Source organism: Malassezia globosa (genome assembly GCF_000181695.2).
Source record: "Malassezia globosa CBS 7966 chromosome Unknown mgl_sf_2.1, whole genome shotgun sequence".
Classification (NCBI taxonomy): domain Eukaryota; kingdom Fungi; phylum Basidiomycota; class Malasseziomycetes; order Malasseziales; family Malasseziaceae; genus Malassezia; species Malassezia globosa.
The window spans coordinates 225,221-244,462 of NW_001849872.1; the positions used below are offsets into that span (position 1 = coordinate 225,221).

General features: G+C 58.2%; 8 protein-coding genes across 8 annotated transcripts; 3 read left to right on the top strand and 5 right to left on the bottom strand.

The window, feature by feature from the left end:
* Positions 1-1,007: 1,007 nt before the first annotated feature.
* Positions 1,008-4,946, bottom strand: MGL_0931 (uncharacterized protein; the record flags this gene model as incomplete). The annotated part of the gene is made up of 1 exon (XM_001731611.1): positions 1,008-4,946. The coding sequence occupies one exon, from the start codon at positions 4,944-4,946 to the stop codon at positions 1,008-1,010; it is 3,939 nt and encodes a 1,312-aa protein (XP_001731663.1).
* Positions 4,947-6,203: 1,257 nt separating this feature from the next.
* MGL_0932 (uncharacterized protein) lies at positions 6,204-8,177 on the top strand (the record flags this gene model as incomplete). Its single annotated transcript, XM_001731612.1, has 1 exon — positions 6,204-8,177. One exon carries the CDS (start codon positions 6,204-6,206, stop codon positions 8,175-8,177), a length of 1,974 nt encoding a protein of 657 aa, XP_001731664.1.
* Positions 8,178-8,704: 527 nt separating this feature from the next.
* MGL_0933 (uncharacterized protein) lies at positions 8,705-10,764 on the bottom strand (the record flags this gene model as incomplete). The annotated part of the gene is made up of 2 exons (XM_001731613.1): positions 8,705-9,797; positions 10,088-10,764. The coding sequence occupies 2 exons, from the start codon at positions 10,762-10,764 to the stop codon at positions 8,705-8,707; spliced, it is 1,770 nt and encodes a 589-aa protein (XP_001731665.1).
* A 597-nt stretch (positions 10,765-11,361) lies between these two features.
* MGL_0934 (uncharacterized protein) lies at positions 11,362-13,008 on the bottom strand (the record flags this gene model as incomplete). Its single annotated transcript, XM_001731614.1, has 1 exon — positions 11,362-13,008. One exon carries the CDS (start codon positions 13,006-13,008, stop codon positions 11,362-11,364), a length of 1,647 nt encoding a protein of 548 aa, XP_001731666.1.
* Positions 13,009-13,670: 662 nt separating this feature from the next.
* On the top strand, positions 13,671-15,458 carry MGL_0935 (uncharacterized protein; the record flags this gene model as incomplete). The annotated part of the gene is made up of 1 exon (XM_001731615.1): positions 13,671-15,458. One exon carries the CDS (start codon positions 13,671-13,673, stop codon positions 15,456-15,458), a length of 1,788 nt encoding a protein of 595 aa, XP_001731667.1.
* Positions 15,459-15,720: 262 nt separating this feature from the next.
* MGL_0936 (uncharacterized protein) lies at positions 15,721-17,463 on the top strand (the record flags this gene model as incomplete). Its single annotated transcript, XM_001731616.1, has 1 exon — positions 15,721-17,463. One exon carries the CDS (start codon positions 15,721-15,723, stop codon positions 17,461-17,463), a length of 1,743 nt encoding a protein of 580 aa, XP_001731668.1.
* Positions 17,464-18,075: 612 nt separating this feature from the next.
* Positions 18,076-18,675, bottom strand: MGL_0937 (uncharacterized protein; the record flags this gene model as incomplete). The annotated part of the gene is made up of 1 exon (XM_001731617.1): positions 18,076-18,675. One exon carries the CDS (start codon positions 18,673-18,675, stop codon positions 18,076-18,078), a length of 600 nt encoding a protein of 199 aa, XP_001731669.1.
* A 69-nt stretch (positions 18,676-18,744) lies between these two features.
* Positions 18,745-19,217, bottom strand: MGL_0938 (uncharacterized protein; the record flags this gene model as incomplete). Its single annotated transcript, XM_001731618.1, has 3 exons — positions 18,745-18,959; positions 19,046-19,120; positions 19,193-19,217. 3 exons carry the CDS (start codon positions 19,215-19,217, stop codon positions 18,745-18,747), a joined length of 315 nt encoding a protein of 104 aa, XP_001731670.1.
* Positions 19,218-19,242: the final 25 nt, after the last annotated feature.

The window sequence follows — 19,242 nt, forward strand, 5'->3', positions numbered from 1 at the left end:
CCGGCGCCGAAGAGCGTGCAACGGAGCGAGGTCCAGCGTCGCTCGTACGTTCTGTGTCTCGAACAACGCAAGCCACGCAGCCGTCTCGCTCTCGGTGGCTGCTGGGTGTGCGTGCGCCCCACCATGAAGCTGTGCGTGTTCATAAGCATCACGCACCTCGGTGCTAGGCGGCCAACCGGATGCGGATGGCCAGGACGCACGCCGGATGTCGTCCGCGTACGCAAGGCGCTCCGTGCTGGTGTGCACAAGCACGCGGTCGTCCACGAGGCGAGCCAATGCACGGTCCAGGCGCTCCGGCCCCACACGCTCGGCCCATGCCGCGACGCCCGATGCATCAACAGGCTTAGGCACGAGCATCTTGGCTATGGCGCTGGCATAGCCGTCGTGGCACGTGGTATGGGTCGCTGGCTCCTCCGCAGTTCGAGGAATACGTGCCGGTGCCCACGCATGCATCGACATGGGCCGTCCACGCATCGCGCCAAGGCGGTGCACCATCGGTGCCAAGTCGCTGGGAAGACTTGCCACCGCTGCCCCTGTACGATGAACGATCGGCGTCCATGCAGCTGCCTCCTCGGCACTTACATGCAGTGGCAGCACGACCCGAGCGGCTTCCTCGGCATGCTCCTGCAAGAGACGCTTCTGATCCATGTGCTCACGAAGGTACGCAATGTGCGCAGGCAGAGAAAAGGCCGATGGATGAGGCCACTCGGGATCTGGCAGAGAGCCATCGCAGCGTGCGTGTGCCGCGATGCCGTGCCATGCACGCAGCATGAGCGAGAGGCGCACCTGCTCATGCACCGACGACGCGAGCTGCTTCCGCCGCGCGCGCCACGTATTCCACGCGGCTTGGGCACTAGCATCGTCAGCGGGAGCAACCGCAGGCGCAAGCGCGCTTTTCGTGGCTGACACAGCCGTCGGCAGCTCACTCCCCACCTCCCGATCTGGGCCCCCATGCTGCTCCGCCAGATGGGCCGCAGGTGCTGCATCAGACGGCGGCTGGGCCTGGATCAGCTGCCACAGAGCCGACCAATCATCAGGAGGGACATGCTCACCACGTGCCATATGCATACTCCGCATGCCTCCTGCCGATCAGTCACAATCACATACGCATCGCGGAACAGGTCCTGATGGCCGGGTGTCCAAATGGCCGATGAGCGGCGGCGCGTTCGCCGGACCGGCGCCGCTTTGGGCACGCGCTTCTTCTGCATGCCCAGCGCTGCCGCGATGCGTTTCCGAAGCGTCGGTGCATCCATCGCATCGCGCCCGTACACATACCGTTTTTCCAGCTGCTGCAATGCGCGTGGCATCGCTGCGTCCGGCGGGCCCATCGCTTGGACGTCGGCAAGGGCTGCATTCCATTCGTCTGCGCGCTGCTTCCGCCGCGCCTCGACTTTGTGCGCAATCGTAGCTGTGGTCCGGTGTGCCTGAGCGTGGTGCGAAGCAAAGAACGACTCCACGGCATCGACAGGCGCAAAGATCGTCGATGCAAGTCGCCGGATGCCCTCCATCGGCGGCACGGCATGCACGTACCGCTTCAAGAACGCCTTCTGTACGCCACGCAGACTGAATGTGTCGCGCCATGCATGCGGCGCACACAAATACACGGGCACACGCCTCGGCTCCGACGTCTGCACAGCCTCGCGCACAGCAGCCCAGTACTGAGACCGTTCCTCGGGCGTGCGTACCGACATCGTCTGCACATGCTCGCGGGGCCATCGAAACACGGGTGCATCGTCCACGAGGGCCCACATGCTGCCGTCTCGGGCTGCAGCCGCGTTGTCCTGGCTCGCGTGGTCGACATCGTGCTTCCTTGACGCACGTGGGATGCGCTCCGCGAGCCCAAGTTCCTCTAGCTGCATCACATACGCCAGGAACCGCTGGCGGTGCGCGCTTTGGCGCCGCAGACCAAGCCGCGTCGACACATGCATGGGTACTTGGTCCACACGCACGGACGCGCCCATCACAGCTCGGACGACCGCAGGCGTGTGGAGCTTGACCGGCACGAGAGCCACAAATGTTCGCAGCGGACACGCGGTGATGAACCAAGACAAGTCAATGATCTGGCGTCCGTCACCACGGCTGCTGCCTTCATGTCCATCCATCGCCGATGCTCTCGCTGCTTCGAGGAACAGCGCGAGACGAGCGGCTGAGCCATGTGGAAAGCCATAGTACTGCCGCAAAAGATACGAGTGTCGTGCAAATGCATGGTGCGTAGCTGGGTCGTTCATGGGATCGCCCTCTTGACCATACGTGACGGGCGCAGTGTCTGTCCATGGAGCAGTGCTGCGCTGCGTCAGCGGTGGCACCGGCATCGGCATCGGTATTGGCGCATGCGCAGCACTTCCGTCGTCGGCACAAGCGCTATCGTGCGACATGCTCGCTGTTGCCGCAGTAGCACCAGACGTTGAGGCTGCGTGCAACATAGGCACAGTAGCGGCCAACGTCGTTGTCGGTGTCGATGCCGGTGGTGGTGGCTTGGTCGCTGTCTCAAGCGCCATCTGCAGTGCATCAGACACCAGGTCAGCGAGATGCACGATCGATCGAGGTCGCTGTGGATCGTCGGGCCGCGGAAGCTTGACGACTTTGACGACGCCATGCTTGATCGCATGCTGGATCGTCTTGGCTCGAGTCGTCCGATCAGACAAGTCGCCACCTGGCATAGGCGTCTTGTCCAGGCACTCTCGCGTGCGTCGAGGAATGTCCACTTCGTCCACAGCACCGCCATGATGCCGCAGCACATGCGCGAGGAGTGTTGTGCGCTGGAACGAGCTCAGATTCGTTCGTGCCTCAGACGCACGAGACGCGCGTGCCGAGAGTGGAGCGAGTCGCCGCGCCGACTTGCTGGGCGTCGTCATCGCAGCAGCTGAAGACGCCAGCCCCTGTTGCTCACTCGCACACAAGGCAGGATCGATCGGTACTGCGTTGGTAGCCTCTGACTTCGGACGCGCTGGTGCAGCGGCACTTGACGACGGCCGCTCAGGAACCGCTTGAGCATCATGCTGGCGCGTCGTAGGCGCAGCGGGCTCCAAGTGGGCCGCAGCCACAGGTTCGGACGCGCCGCATTCGTCCACAGCGTCTTCCGGAGCAGCAGGCCGATGAGCATCGCTGCGGTGCCCACTGACATGCGCGCGAGAATCGCTGGGCGTGGTCTCGGACGCAGCCGTCTCTTGCTTCACTCGCACCTCGTCTTTCCGCGGACGTCCTCGCTTGCTTCGGCCCGTCGAGGGATCGACATTGGCACGCCGCTTCGTCCCACGAAGCGGCACGGGCCCGCACACATCACGAAAGAAGCCCCACGTGTGCGTACGCACATGCTGCATCGCAGTGCACAGGGCGTCGGCGCTCTCAAACATACACTCGCCCGGCAACGAGTCAGGCACGTTGGGTACGGACCCGTCGGACGGTACGTCGTAGCCAAGCGCGACACTCATAGACAAGCCCTCGTCAGCGCATTTCTCAGCGAATCCACGCGCCGTATAATATCGAATGCGCCGCTCACGCCCCTCCTGCTCAAACGGCGCGCAGATACTGAGTGGCGCATAGGGAGGCGGCCCTTGTGAGACTTGGCGCGACAGGATCTGTTCGACCATGCGCTTGACCTCGGACGAGAAGCAAAAGTGCTGCGCGAGCTCATTCATCGTGCATCCACCCTTGCCACATGCATCGACGTGATCGAGCAGCTGGCGCTCCAATGGTGCGGCCACACTCAGCACGAGCATCGGCTCCTGCTCGGATGCCGAGACAGACGACAAAGATTCTCCTGCCGCTTCCGCGCCCGCGTCCAGTGTGAATTGCCGCTCCAAGCCCAGCGGCGTCGCCCGCAAGTACAGCGGCGTCGTACTTCCCAACTGAACGCGCACACGCTCCAAATACCCCGCTGAGACACGCTGATTCAAGAACGTAAGAAAGCCTCGTCGCAGCGTGGGCACACGCCGAAGACCCAGGCGCGTCGCAAGCCATCGCCGTGGCGTCATGTGCGACGGCGATTGTGCGAACATTTTCAATAGACGCAAAGAAAGCAGGTCCTGTCGAGAATGCAGCCATACCGAGCTCTGTTCTTCCGTCAGCATCGGAAATGCCAGCATTTCGCCTTCATGTGGATTCATGACGGGCGGCAACGTGAGCGACAAGACACTCTCATCGCGCTCATCGTCTGCATCACCGCGCTGCTCTTCCTGGGTCGCAATCACATCCACATCAACCCAGCTGGGCATGCCGACAAGATCCACCGCGTGCTTGGGATCAGTGTCTGTACCTAATGCATTTTGTTGTGCGCGCCATTGCGGATTCTGTTCGAGAAACGGACGCCCCACCACATAGTTGGATACATGGCCCATTTCAGGCGCGGCAAACTTTGCCACGAGATCGCGGTCCACCAGCACTTTGACCAGGTAGTACACGGTCTTTTGATCATACTGTGTCGCCGCACCAATGTCCACGACCGTTAGACCACGCTCTCGAGCACGAAACACAAGCTGGAGCGCCGTATACGCGGCAGCCGAGACAAATGGCGCATCAGAGCCTGTCAGCGTGCGGCGGACATGCTCAGCATCCACATACACACGCAGCCTGTCTGGGCCATGTTTCTTGACAAGTGCGTCCAGCGGCTCATACGCAATAGGCGTGGGCGTGAGCAGCAGTGGCTCAGATGCGCGTCCCTTCGCAAGAATAGACTGCCGCTTGGCATCAGGCTTCTTCGTTCCTGATGCCTGTTCACCTGTTCGTTCTTGTGCTCGTCCTCGGACGATGCCCGCATGAATGCGTGAATCCATGAGCAAGTGACGCCACAAGAACGCCCGGTACGGAGCATCCAAATTGGGCTGCATATCCTGCGGTAGTGCACGGCAAAAGGCCTCTACGAACGAAAAGAGCCGCTCCGTGTCTGTTCCCTCATCGCCATCCATGGCCACTTCATGAATGCAATGCTGCAGAAGGCGCGAGAGCATCGCGACATGCACTTGTGATGACGTTGCGGGAGCTCTGCTCTCTCAACACTAGCTGGATAGCACGCTCCCTCTGCAAGCTAGCTCAATGCTCGCACAGATCCTGTCAACGAGATGCAAGAAGGCCAAATCCACGTCCGTCGCTCCCTCCGCACTAGTGCCTCTATCTGATCACAACACCCGCGCGTCGTCTGTGCGCAGGTAACCAGCTGGGCGATAATGTTGAGCATCTCGTCACGTGGGGCGCACCCGCTCGCTCCCTGATGAACAAGCAAGCCCAACGCGGTGTGTTGAAACAAAGAAAGCGAGAAAGAAAAAAATATCCCAAATCTACCAGTTATCACGGTCCACTCTGGCCTCCCTTGCTTCGCCTGGTCGTTCAGCCAAGCACTTCGCCTCCACTAGTCGTCCGTGTCATTCTCGTTGTCGTCGCGTCGGTGTCATTCCTTCACCTCATGTACGCATCCGCCGCTCGATTCCTTCGGATCAAGCCAGTACCAGCAAACTTTCTGCCGCAAGCTGCCGAACCCGTACATGCAGCTCGCTCCCATGTGCCTGTGCATGAGCCGAGTGTTGCAGAACAATTGCTTGCTAGATCCGACGTGCCACCGAACTTGCGTGTGGAGCCATACGTGAATCGCAAGAGCAAGTTCTGGAAGGTATGTATGCTACGGTGGTATTAACATCATCTAACGTAAAGGTATCAAAAGAGCAGCGTGATCTGTTGCAGAAAGAATTTCGCGAAGCATAGTGGAAAGCAGTCACTGTCTTTTTTTTTCTGGTTCTCTTCATACCCCGCGAGAGAGAGGAACGTCCCACACTTTCGCGATCATAAAAAACGGCCTACATTAGCTGCTTTTAGAACGTTTCTGTGTTGAGACTAGTACGTGAGCGGACACAATCGACAGCCGTTTGATCACATGTCCTTCCATCCTCGTCCCCACGGCCCAGCACATCCCTGCGCCAAGCCTGGACGAGTGCTGATAGCAGAATACACGCTTCCATTGATAGGCCTCGTAGGTCTTGCCCGGCAAAGCGTACGTGTCCCACCCCCCCCCCTCCCCCTTGCTTTACGAGATATAGTCTCACAGCGTCGCTGGGCTGAGTAAGGGTCCGAGGCGAAACTAGCATTTTTTTTTGCCTTTCCTTCGTGCTGTTACCTGGACTGCGAAGAGACGCGCTCGGCGTACGGCGCTCAGCGTTCGCAGATATTGCCCATACACGTCGGTCACTACCACACGTCCGCTGCGCGATTATACCATGAGTCGACGTGCGCGCTCGACTGAAACGACAGTGCGAGTCCCATACCAACAACAACCTTCACCAACCATGCGGCCCATGTCGACACGAGCCAGTCATGCATCTCAGGGTGAGATGAGCCATGCAACCCGAATTCCACGTAGCGCTGGAAACACACAATCGTATAGCGGTGGCACGTCAGGTGTATCAGCGGGACCATCGTCCTTGACGTCGTCGTCGTCGTCGTCATCGTCTCCAGCACCAGCCGCCTATTCATATGAGCGGCATACATCCGATATTTCGCGCGCTATGATCGAATTTCTCACGCCCATGCTTCCGACCGAAGAAGAGTACCGCATCAAGGAATCTATTCGTCGACAACTCATGCGGATTGCGAGTCAAATCTGTCCCGAGGCCCAGCTGCAGGCGTTCGGTAGCATGGCCAACGGCTTTGCACTTCGCAACTCGGACATGGATCTGTGCTGCCTTATCCCCCCGCGAACAAAGAGTAGATTCGCACCCCGAAGCCATGACAGCCAGGATGGCAGCGACATCAAGAACGGGAAGGTCGAAAACGGCCCCAGCAACCCCAGCAACCCCAGCGATGGCAGTGTGCGTGAAAACGACAGCGACGCAGCCACTGTTCATCCCGGCGACACGGCGACCAAGGTACGACAGCCTTCACCGTCTGAGCTTGTCGAACAGCTGAGCGACTTGATCCGCAAGCAGACCGACTTTCAAGTACTGCCACTACCAAAAGCACGAATACCAATCATCAAAGTCAGCCGCGCCGCGAGCTCCGATATACCTTGTGACATTGCATGCGACATTGGGTTCAACAATCAGCTTGCGCTGGAAAATACGCGTCTTCTTCTCTCGTATGCCATGCTGGACCCACCACGTCTCCGAGCGCTTGTTCTCTTTATCAAAGTATGGACGAAGCGACGAAAACTGAACTCCCCCTACATGGGCACGCTCTCAAGTTACGGGTACACATTGCTTGTGCTGTTCTTTTTAATTCACGTCAAGCTTCCGCCCGTGTTGCCCAACTTGCAGCGAATCCCCGCAGGTCGTGATTTGCCGCTGGAGGACATAATGTTGGATGGGCACAACATCTACTTTTACGACGACATGGACGCTCTCCGACAACACTGGCATTCTGATAATACTGAGTCTCTTGGCGAGCTGCTGCTTGATTTCTTCCGCTACTTTTCGCGTGACTTTAATTACACCAAGGACGCTATTTCCATGCGCACCGAGGGCGGTCTTGTCACCAAAGAGTCCCGGGGTTGGACACATGACTTGCTATGTATTGAAGATCCGTTCCAGCTCGGCTACAATGTCGCTCGCACTGTCACAAAGGACGGTCTCTACACGATTCGTGGCGAGTTTATGCGAGCGAGTCGTCTGCTTGCGAATCGGAGTATACGAGCGCCTCAGCTTCTGTCGGAGCTGTGCACGGAGCGAGAAGAAGGCCTCACTCATGCACCCGACTTTCCGCATCACCGGTCGCGCCCACACGGTCGATTGTCGAATCCGTCCTACCGCGATCCCCTGCGTGACTCGACTCTGTTCCCAGTGCACATGCCATTCGATGACATGACACGTGGATTCGTCCATGGCGTCTCATACCCGCCCTCCGCTGGCATGCTAGGCTCCTCAACGGCCGTGCCGTATGGACTTCCTGGTATGCCAGTGCCGATGCCCCTCTCACATCATCCCCTTCCTCCTCCGCCGCTGCCTCCCATGTCGCATGCGTCGGATCCACAGGCCCCGTCCATGGGTCCGTCCATGTCAACGTCACCCACCCCCTCTTCGACTTCACGAACCTCCTCACACTGGCCACATGAGTTGGGTCCACACTATGCATCCATGCCGACGGGTTCTCCGTTCATGCCTATGCCGGCGTACCAAGTCAATATACCAGCAGACTCGCGACACTCGAGCACACGTGTGTCTGCTGACGACTCGCCCTCCTCGATGCATGGCCCATGAACCATTATCGAACGGAATGCAGGATCTGTCATTGGATGCTAGTGCACATCCCATGTACGCCGAGTGGTCTACCGCGTCTTCGCAAGATCGACATCGTGAGCGGGATGACGACGATGACGTCTTTGGCATGTCGCCCACGTGATTTGATAGAAGCGCACCTGATCATCCTCCCTGTTTCGGCTGTGCTTGGTTGGGTTCGTCGATTCAATTGGTGCTCTCTCTCTCTCTCTCTCTCTCTCTTCCTCTCTTTCTCTTTTTGATGACAAGCTTCCTATCGTTCTTACGTAGTTTCGGCGGCGTGATGGTGGCATTGTAAAAATCCAAGTACCCATGAGACAAGGATGGCAAAGACGCCTTTTGGTAGACTCGTAGATGATCGCGTGACACGCCCTTGCGTCTAGAGAGTTGATGGTCTACCGACGTAGAGGCCAAGGCAATAACACAGAGTCCGATGGGCGGCATCAGGACAGGATCAATACTTGTCACTGCTCAGACCCACATGGCTCTACCATACTTTGGTCGCACTGTTATGACCGCGTCAAGTCAAGAAAGGCCGTCTCCACATATCGCTTGATGTCCGCATAGCTGACAATCACGCAATTCAGCTCATCGCGACTCATGAGCAACAGTCTCTCATCGACGCCCGCATCGAGCTTATTGAGATGTACCAGCACATGACTAAGATCCAGCGTCGGATGGCCTCGTTCGTCGACGGCATGGAACACCATGTCGCGGAACAGCCTAAGTACGTACCGCTCGCCCGTCTCATTGCTTGGCCCCTCTCGCTCGTACTCCGGTCGCTGATCAACGGTATTGAGCTTGCACAGGAGACGCACGAGCCGCCCATTCTCCAGCTCGCGCATGAGCGCTGCCTCTAACAGATCCGTGTGGTATAGGGCGCTGCCCACTTCATCTGCCAAGTACGGCGTCAACTCGTGCAAAGTGTCTGTGATGGACAAATGCTCGCCATGGACAAGCTTGTGTACAAAGTGGACGAGCTCGGCGCTGTACGTGCGTTGGAAGGCATCAAAGCTCTCGGACAACGTAGCGGCCGCTGCCACATTGTTGCAGCCTGTACACAAGAGCAAGCGGCCAAGAGCAGTGAGGTCGTCTCGCTGTTGCACTAACAAAGCATCCGCGGGCGGCTGTGCTTGGTACAAGAGCACGTCAAAGATCGCACATCCGTTCAGCCGCAGGCGGTTGTGGCCTGTACGCAGCACCTTGCTGGGCTCAATGCAGCGTGCCGCCAAGCCGGCTCCGTGCACAACACGCAGCAGGCTCGCAAGCTGGCATGCATAACTCCAGAGCACTCGCTCGGGAACATGCATCGATACCGGCTGAAGACGCCCCGTCCGACGATCAGGCTGCAGGGGCTTCACGGTCATGTGTTCCATGTAGAGTGTTGTGGCCAGGGGATGGAAATCATACACAAACACGATCGAGTGATCGCCGAAAGCACGCGTCGTGAACGCTTCGCGCACAGCGACAATGCCAGGATGGCGAATCTTCCGCCAGCGCTCTGCCGTGCCAATGGCTGCGGGATGACTCAACTGGACGTTCTCGATCCGACGCAGTACATAGCACTTTCCGTCCAATGCACAGGTAGCCTTGTATGCGTGGCTGCGGGATGACTCAACTGGACGTTCTCGATCCGACGCAGTACATAGCACTTTCCGTCCAATGCACAGGTAGCCTTGTATGCGTGGCTGCAGTGGCCGAACAAGCGGCTTGGGTCACCCGATGCCCCTGTGAGGCCCTTGGATCCCTGCGTCTGGAAACGAGGATTCACAAGCGATCCTGGTACGGTCGTCACACCAGGCTCCAATGGCACGAGACTGTGGTATACGTGCAACGACTCGGGGATCCCCATCGCACTCGCATGCTCTTGGATGGGTGGCGGTGTCGCGTACAAGGCCTCCTGCTTCCGATGCAGCTCTTCCTGCAGCGTTGGGTCCATAAAAAATGTCATCGCAGCATGATGCGTCGGATGAAAGTTGCTAACGTGTGGGAATGGAGGCGCGTACAGATGGTACTGCAATGGATGCCGCACCGCACGGGCATCTGCACTTGGCGCATCGTAAGGAAAGGACTCGTACGCTAACGACGAATAAGGTGGGCCATGTGCCGCGGCAGAAGCGGCAGCAGCAGCCGCTGCGGCACCTGGAGTGCCGGAACTCGTCAAAGATGGTGCAGTCCCCGCACCCACTGTCAAGGACGAAGATGGCACGGCGCTACTACTGTCACCGGCAGACGGCGCAGGAGCCGCCGGCGCTCCTGCACCTGCCGAATGTCGATACATGGCAGGCACTTGCTGATGCGGCGTTATGGGCGATGTCGGCGACGAATGTGTATCCATCGTGGCCGAAGACGACACATTCGAGCTGCGCGGTACAAATACAGGTGCTTCGGCAAGCTTGGCTCGAATAGACGGCGTCGAGCGAGGTTGGAACGAAATGGTCGCCAGAGACGCGTTCGAGCTTGACAGGACATTGGAGAGGGATGTGCCTGAGTCCTTTCGTGCGGAATGCGCGTCAGTGCTCTTCGTTTCTACTCGTGTGGATGGCACTGCATCATCTCCGGCCTTCATCGCTCAATCGCGTGCGCAGCGGCGCTAGACAGAACGCGTCGCGTCACGTTTAGACCGGAGGCTTCGTTAGTTAGGTTGTGGCCGCGCGCTCGACCAAGTGGCTATGGAACCGCCCGAAGCGCACGTGGCTCCAACGCGCTCAGCAAATCTCTCATCGCTCTGCCGTGGCTGACGGTGGCCGTCCACATCCATGCTGTTCACACACCTCCACAGCCATGGACCTGGCTGCACCGACGCCCACCATGCGCTGGGCGTTGGCTGGAGGTAGGGCTCGTATGCCATGAGAAGAGAGGCTTAGGCTCTGTCAGCGCAGCGCGCGCCTGAATGGACTGATAGCACATGTGTGCATGTTTGATGATGATGATGTTGTTGTTGTTGTTGTTGTCTTTCTTTCTCCCTCTCGTCTGGCTCCATACCGTATTGTTTCGACAGTGTGACACTTTCTACAAATCTTGGAGCTAGACCAGCCTCGAACTCACGCCACAGGTCAACATCATGTTCATAGTCTTTCCAGTGTCTTTGACACAGCCCAAGAAAGACGTTGGCCACAAGCATCACATGGCGGCGCTCCTTGTAAACTGGTGCTTTCGTTTCTTCCTACGTAGAGTCTGCGGTGTCTTTGTCCAGAAGGAAAGACGCGACCTGCTCGCGCATGGCCTCAGGAGGCACACGCGTCGGTGCATGCGAAGAGCGCGGTGTGTGTGGCAGCGCGAGAGCATCGCGCATAGAAGAATCACCTGGCTCGGCTGCAACAACTTGGACGGACGCAGGACGTCCGGGCGCTCGTACAAAGAAAAGTGCATCAGAAGGCAGAAGAAACGTGCTTCCCGCGGGTATATCGAGCACCTGCAGACATGCATAGCACAGGTGTGCGTTCAAGTTCAGCGCTTCGTTGATAGACGCCACGCGTGGTTGCTCACGTCGAATAGACCGATCCGACTTCCACTTGACTGCGTCGGTTTGTGCGGGGAAGCGACACAGTGGGCACGAGCGCATGCGCCTAAAGTCCCAGTGAGGCAAGGCATCAACGCTACGCACGAGGGTGGCGCCTTTGGCCCCGATGCCTGGGCACACAAACGTACCGAGGTCAGGCTTCGTTGGCCACAGCGTCGATGCATCTTGTAGCACGAGTTTGCTTGCGGTGCCAATGACAGTATTTGAAGTACTCGACACACCATGCTGCAGAGCCGTGATGAGCGACTGCGACAGTGCACCCATGCTGGACTTGTTGCTCAGTGCCTCGTACGACATGTCGCTCTCCTGACGCGTGTCTGGTAAAAAAGCGCTATCAAACTGATGCTGACGCGCGTAAAATGCCAGCTCATGCGGTAGATACACGCTCAATGGGTGCAAATGCAGGACATCTTGGATCCACAACGATGCGGCGCCCTCGACAGGCAGCTTGTGTCCAGCTCCCTTGGCAAGTGCATCAAGGACATATGCGGCTGTTTGCGTTGCATCATTCGGGAACAAAAGTGCCGCACATTGCCGCGACTGAGCCGTGTCGTGCAGAACACGAAGCCACAGGATTCGGCGAATGTCCTCTGCGCGTGTTCGCGCGGCACTTTTTTCAAGCCGTGAGACCGAGGTGCCCACCGCGCGTAAGAGCTGCACAGCAGCATCCTGCGCATCGACATGGCGCACAGTATCGTCCATGAAGCATGGCGGATGTACATGGCATGAGACCCCTTCGTCTTGCGCGTACGCATGACCCAGTGTTAATGGCACGAAAATGGCATCAGGTGCAAGCCGTGCGACTTGGTCGCGTACGTCATCGGACGACGATGCCTGCGCGGCGTCCTTCTCTAGATCCGTTGCCACATATAGCACATCGAGGCGCGCGCGTTCAGGCGCTCGCGCTGGCGTAGGATGTGCGCGAGCATGTGGTACATACAACAACCGGTACATGGTATGGACGAGCACAAGACTGTTGAGGCTGCCGTCACACGCAACAGCATATGCAGGTTCCGGCGCCGATGCTGGTGTGGCTGGCGCCTCTGCGGTAGGCATGTTCTGCGCGACATTGGATCCTTGGACGTGTGGCAAGTCTGCCGTGTCGGCCGTCGCCTGCTGATGAGGACGCACGACACTATGCAGGAGGATTGCGCCACGGGCGTGATCTAGATTAGCACGCAGTTTCTCATCAAATACACGCGCATAACACGGTGTGCAGTAAGATGCCTCACGCACGGAAATCACTCGCTCTGCATGTCGGCATCGAATACACACAAGCGGTGGCGTCATGAGCCCAACAGAGACACACCACGGAACTCAAAATCAAACCAATCAAGCAAGCATTGGGACCCCTCCATCCACGGCCCATCGCCTTCACGCTGCCTGCCTGCGCGGCTTGCACGCCTGTGCTATGACTCTCCCCTTCCCTCCCCCCCCCCAAAAAAAAAGAAAAAGAAAATCAGGTTCGGACACATTCCTAAGGACGACGTCTATTGGGTGGAGTGAACACCACCACGCAAGCGTCTTTGACAATGCAACCTAATTTGAACACGACCATTAGCGTGCCTGTTCACCACTCCATGTCGGGCGCGCGTCGCACCGACGTTCGCCCTCCACCGCATTCATCTATGCAAACGATCCGTATCACGCGCGAAACAGCACGTGAATGAAGTGGAGGTAAAGTATGTCGCACAAAGCGTGTGATAGGGGAGCGAGTTCGACGGATTCGTCCATATGCACATTTACGCGCCCCCCTTTTGGGATTAGGTAACCCGGATTGGACGCAAATGGGAGGCCTGCTGGGATTGCACGTCACCTGCCACGTCCCTTTCTTAGTTCGCCATTCCTGACGCCTGGGAATTTCTTACTACTTACATCAAGCCAACGAACGGTGCATCTTTCGGTCGTTTCCCTCCCCTCTCGCCTCTTCACATTCCCGTCGACGGTCTCTCATGTCTCTAGCGGAGCCTGTGGCGCCCGCTATTATGACGCCGGTCTCATCGCAGAACGAGCCCACCATCGCGGGTGACAGCTCCGCGCTGCCAATCGCTTCGCCTGCGGCCCTGTCATATTTTGCCGCACACCCACGGCGCCCCCAAGTGTACTTTGGCGACTACCTGTTGCTTCAGACGCTGGGTGAAGGCGAATTCGGCAAAGTCAAGCTGGGTGTGCACCGTCAGTACGGCGAGGAGACAGCGATCAAGCTCATCAAGCGAGAGAGAGTCGCTGCGGCTGAGGCAGAAGAGCAGCAGCAGCAGCATACTCATGCAGATGGCTCCAAGATGAGCAAAGTGGAGCGAGAGATCTCCGTGCTGAAGCTCCTGCGGCACCCTAATATTGTCCACCTGTACGAGGTGATCGAGTCGGAACGGTACATCGGCATTGTGCTAGAGTACGGTGCCGGCGGCGAACTGTTCGACTACATCCTCGCACAAAAGTGCCTGAAAGAGCGCGACGCGTGCCGCTTGTTCGCGCAACTGATTTCTGGCGTGTCGTATCTGCACCGCAAAAAGATCATTCACCGCGACTTGAAGTTGGAGAACCTCCTCCTGGACAAGAACCGCAACGTCATCATCACCGACTTTGGATTTGCTAATAACTTTAGTGCGCGCAGCAACGACCTCATGGCCACGAGCTGCGGTAGCCCTTGCTATGCTGCCCCTGAGCTCGTTGTGCAAGATGGCATGTACGTTGGCGCAGCCGTCGATGTCTGGTCGTGTGGTGTAATCTTGTATGCCATGCTGGCCGGCTACTTGCCATTTGATGATGACCCAGCGAACCCGGATGGCGATAATATCAACATGCTGTACAAGTACATCATGGCCACGCCTCTTTCCTTCCCCGAGTACATCACCGCCGAGCCTCGCTCGCTTCTCTCTCGGATGCTTGTGCCTGATCCGACGAAGCGTGCGACGCTCGAAGAAGTCATGTCACATTCATGGCTTGCACCTTATCGGGATCTCTTCCGCTTTTCCGTCGACGAACTTGAGTCAGCCGCCATCGAGCAGCAAGCGAAGAAGCGCCAGGCTTATCGTGACCAGATGGTGCAGCAGCAGAGGCTCATTGAAAAGCAGTATGAGAGATCTCACCATCAGGACAGTGTGAACAATGTGCCGGCCATGCCACATTCGCAGTCGACGCCCGCTGTGCCTGAACCCAGTGAGGCTGTCGGGTCTGTACCGGCATCAGCGACCGTTGCCACCATGCCGGTCTTACCAGAGACTCCTCTTGTCGCCTCTGCCGCTCCCACGCCGCCTGTTGTTCCGACGCCCGCGCCAGTCCCTGTTGCTTCCGAGGCTGACGCTGCTGTCGCCAAGTCTGTCCCACGGGTGGAGACGCCGGCATCTGGAGTGCCAACCAAAGCTGAGTTTGCGATGCCTCAGGTGCCGAAAATGGAGTCTACTGCCGCTGTGCTGCCGACAAAGTCGGAGACAGCTGCACCAAAGCGCAAGATCGATACAGACGAGCCCAAGACACGCCCCTCGACAAAGCCACGGATCCTCTCCAACGAGCTGTCAGACCCATTTGCGACAATGGCCAAGGAAGTGGCCAATTCATCCCGCAAGTCCTCGCGAGCCTCGGACACGTCGCCCTTGTTCAAGGCAGTCGATGCCCGTGCAGAGTCCCCGTGGACATGGAACATGCCCAAGGCAGACACGCGCGTGTCTTCAACGGAGGTGCCTGTCCCAGCTGCCAAGCCAGAGACACGTTCCCGACGCGCGGCCAGAATCGCGGGCTGAATCCAAGCTCGCACCCCCGCTCTCGTACAACACGAGCATGTCCATGCTGGCGCCTGTTTCTGTGGCACGGCGTGACGTCCCGACGTCGTTTGGCCAAGAGCCACTGAGCCTCACGTCGTTCCTGCCACCGCGTTGGAACGACAAGCGGCCACGCAAGACGTCTGTATCGAAGCAGGAGACGGAGCCACTCGACGCCGACAACAAGCTTGGCACCGCCAATGCAGCAAAGGAGTCGGCAGTGGCATCTGCCACAGCACCTGCTATGCTGTCGGCTGTGACCCCTGCGACGACCACAGTGGCCGCGCCGACTGAGACGTCGTTCGCCGCGTCCGCCACGTCTGCCGCAGCTCCATCTGCAGCAACGTCGCCAGTCGCTGCTCCTCCGCTCGTGTTTCCTTTGCGAGAGACACAGTTGACTGCTGCGGAAAATATGTACGATGCCACGAAGCGCAGCTCATGGGCACCTTATTCCCAAGGCAAGGCCGAGCGTACACGTCCTGTGTCTATGCCGGTGCCCGTGACGATACCGTCCCAAGACGCCTGGGCGTCGTCATCGAAGCCGTTGCCAGAAACCCAGTCCCGCGCTCGGCCCATGTCAACGACCGTGGCTTTCGGCGACGCTGCTGGCCTCACGACCGTTGACTCAGCAACGCCGGTCGTGTCGTCGCAATCAACGGTACCTACTTCAGCGCCTGCCGTGACGCTTACGTCGCCTCCAACTGATGTAGCTGGTGCTCCGACGACATCGCTCTCGACGATGCCTGTCCTTGCTTCGCAAGCGACGCCATTGCCGACAGTGGCTTCGTCCACGGTGCCTGCCACAACGACAGTCGTGCCAGCGTCGCGGGCCTCGCTCGATACGAGTCTTGAACGCTTGCACGTACTGGAAAAGGCCTCCTCCAAGCCCGACACCTCGGGCGTCAGCACCACAACCGTGCACCCGGCGCAAGTGGATCGCAACCAGACCTGGTGGCGCCAACTGGGCGGGTCGCAGCCCGCAGCTCCCACGACCGCTACTACGCCGATGACGACGGCCGCGGCCGCCGGCACCACAGGCACCAGCGCCACCGCCGCGACACTCGCCGCGAGCGCAGCGAACGCGTCCGGCCCAGCGCCGGCGGAGCGCAAGTCACGTGTCAAGTCCATGGACGTCGAACGTGAGCGGCCCAGGATCGATGCTCCGTTGTCGCTCGAGGAAGAGCGTCTACAGTGGCAGCGGCGTGAGGCAGGGCGTCTGGAGGGCGAGCGTGCGGAGCGCCAGCGGCGTGAGGCCGAGCGTCTGCACCAGAAAGAACTGGATCATGAATACCGCCAAGCTCGTGAGCGGCTGGAAGGCCAGCACCAGCAGAAACCAGTCAATACACTGGAGGTCGCGCTGGCCATGGAGAAGCGGCTAGGCGTCCACTCTGGTCCAGTGGACCAAGCGGCGCTCACGACGCGCAACCCGGAAGAAGTGTTTGTTGATATCATTCGCGTCCTGCAGAAAATGGGCATCGCCGTGCGCCAGAGCAAGGGCGAATTCTCGATCGAGTGTCTTCGCCCGAAGCGACTGAATGCCTTGGAGCGTCTCTTTTCCAGCCGTCGTCACGACGACTCTCGCAGCAAGTGGATGCGCTTTGGCAGTGGCAAGACAAGCAGCGGTGCTGGTCAGCAACAGGCATCGCGCGTGTCCATGTCGGATGTGGAGCGGAATATGAACCGTCTGAGCATGGGGCCCGGCATGACACAGACTGGAACCGGTGGTGGTCCTGGCGGCATGATGTCGACGTCAGCGACGGCCCAATCGCTCGACTCGTACTCGGTCGCGAACGTGCCGCCTGAGTATGGCGGCTCCGCGTCAGGTGATGGCGGTCATGAAGTGCGCTTCACCGTGGAAATGACCAGGATTGTACGCCTCCAAGGCCTTTACAGCGTGGATATTCGCCGCATGAAAGGCAATGTGTGGTCGTATAAGTATTTGTATGAGTCGCTCTTGGAGCGCCTGGATCTTGGTAGTCATGTATAGTTGGATGTGAAATACAAACCGGATACGTGTGTGTCCGTCCCCTGCAGCCGAGCCAAATGGGACGAAAGAATGGATCGCTGGCGACCATCTGAGTGATGGGTGGCATGTGAAACACAGAAAGACACAGAGTTCGCTGGTGGGCGCGGTCCATCCTAGTTCTGTCGGCCCGAGGCATGCCGAAAAGCTGTTTGCCTTGGTCGAGTCAGGGTATGTGCGGGCGGTCTTATCTACCAACAGACAAGGTCAAGATGCGATTCCAACGTCCTACAAACGTACAGTTTCTGTCTCGTATATTATCCCGCATACTTAGACGGTGGGAGCGCATGTAAGAGTAAGTCAGGGAAGCACGGTGGGTGCGAGATACGGAGGGAAAGAGTAACAGAGACAGCGGTGAGTCGACTCAGCTGAGAGGGTGGTAGATCAGGATTTCCCAACCAAAGAAACTAGCTGCCACTTCGAACGATCCAAGGGCACTTCTTGTTGAGTTTTGTTCGCGCTCATCCATTTGGACGGTGTGTGCAGCTGGCAGGCTTATACTAGCATCAACGAACTCCGCCACAAGAACGACATACGCCAGATGTACATATCTCCAAGGCAACACATGCACGCTACTCATACGTAAGGTGGACCCAGCCAGTAACGGAGCTGCGTCGTCACTGCATCAACCACGAACAGCATAATGCCGCCGCCCGGTGCAAGACGCACAACCTTCGGCCAAAAGCCCTTGTAGAGTGCACGGAGGCCCTCTTCTCGTGCAATAAGCGCCATGCCAGAGAAAGTGCCGCGATACTTTGCGACCTGGCCAGGCGCCGGATTGCTATTCTGGATGCGTGTTTTGATCACGTCCAAGGGTGTATTCAAGACGGTGCCAATGGACCCGCCCAGCGTGCCAGACACAAGGCTATTTCGCATCCGCTCACTCTTAGACGTCGCTTTCGGCATCTGGGCTTTGATCACAGAAATCGAGCCAAAGTATCCACCATTCCACATCACATGCCGGATCATGGTCGCTGGAAGACCACGGTACAAGCCCAAGTATCCGTGCTCGTTCACAATGTGCCGAACTACATCCATCGTACCTCGGTACCTGCTTCGCTGTGCCCGGTCCTGCAATCGGATCTTGATCAGCTCAAATGGCACCACAATAAGACTCTCGGTCGCACCTGCCGCACACCCCGTCAGAGTGGCCTGCAGCTGATTGTGCCCTTGCATATATGGATGGAACAGCTTGCCCCAGAAATCGTTGGCTCTAGGATGCACATGCGAATGTCAGTGTCGTTGTCATTGAGTGGCACATATGCGACCTGTACACACGTACCCAAATTTGATCGCTCGCTTCGGTGCTTCCAACAAGAGCAGCGGTGCAATGCCTCGATACAGTGCAGAAAAGCCCTCGTGTCGCATGATCGACGAGAGCATGCGTAATATGCCGCGGCTCGGTCCTTTTCCATCGCCTAGTTGCTTGCTTTGCAGTTGAAGCCGTGTTTTTACGACATCTTATACCGTTAGCAATGCAAAAGAACATGTTTTTTTTTTTTTTTTGCCCAGACTCTTACGCCTGACAACACGACCCTCGACGTACCTAGTGGGTACAGACACGCCAGCTCAAAGACGCCAGCTGCAGCTCCTGCTCCCAGTGTATAGTAAGTGGGAAGAGCTGTTCTCGTGTTAGCAGCTCTAGAGGTCTAGTGGGGCTGTGCAAGCCCCGCGCACATCGCGAAATACGTACGCTTAGGCCGTGTAGGTGTGGCCATCGTCGACACGAAGATACGTACGCTC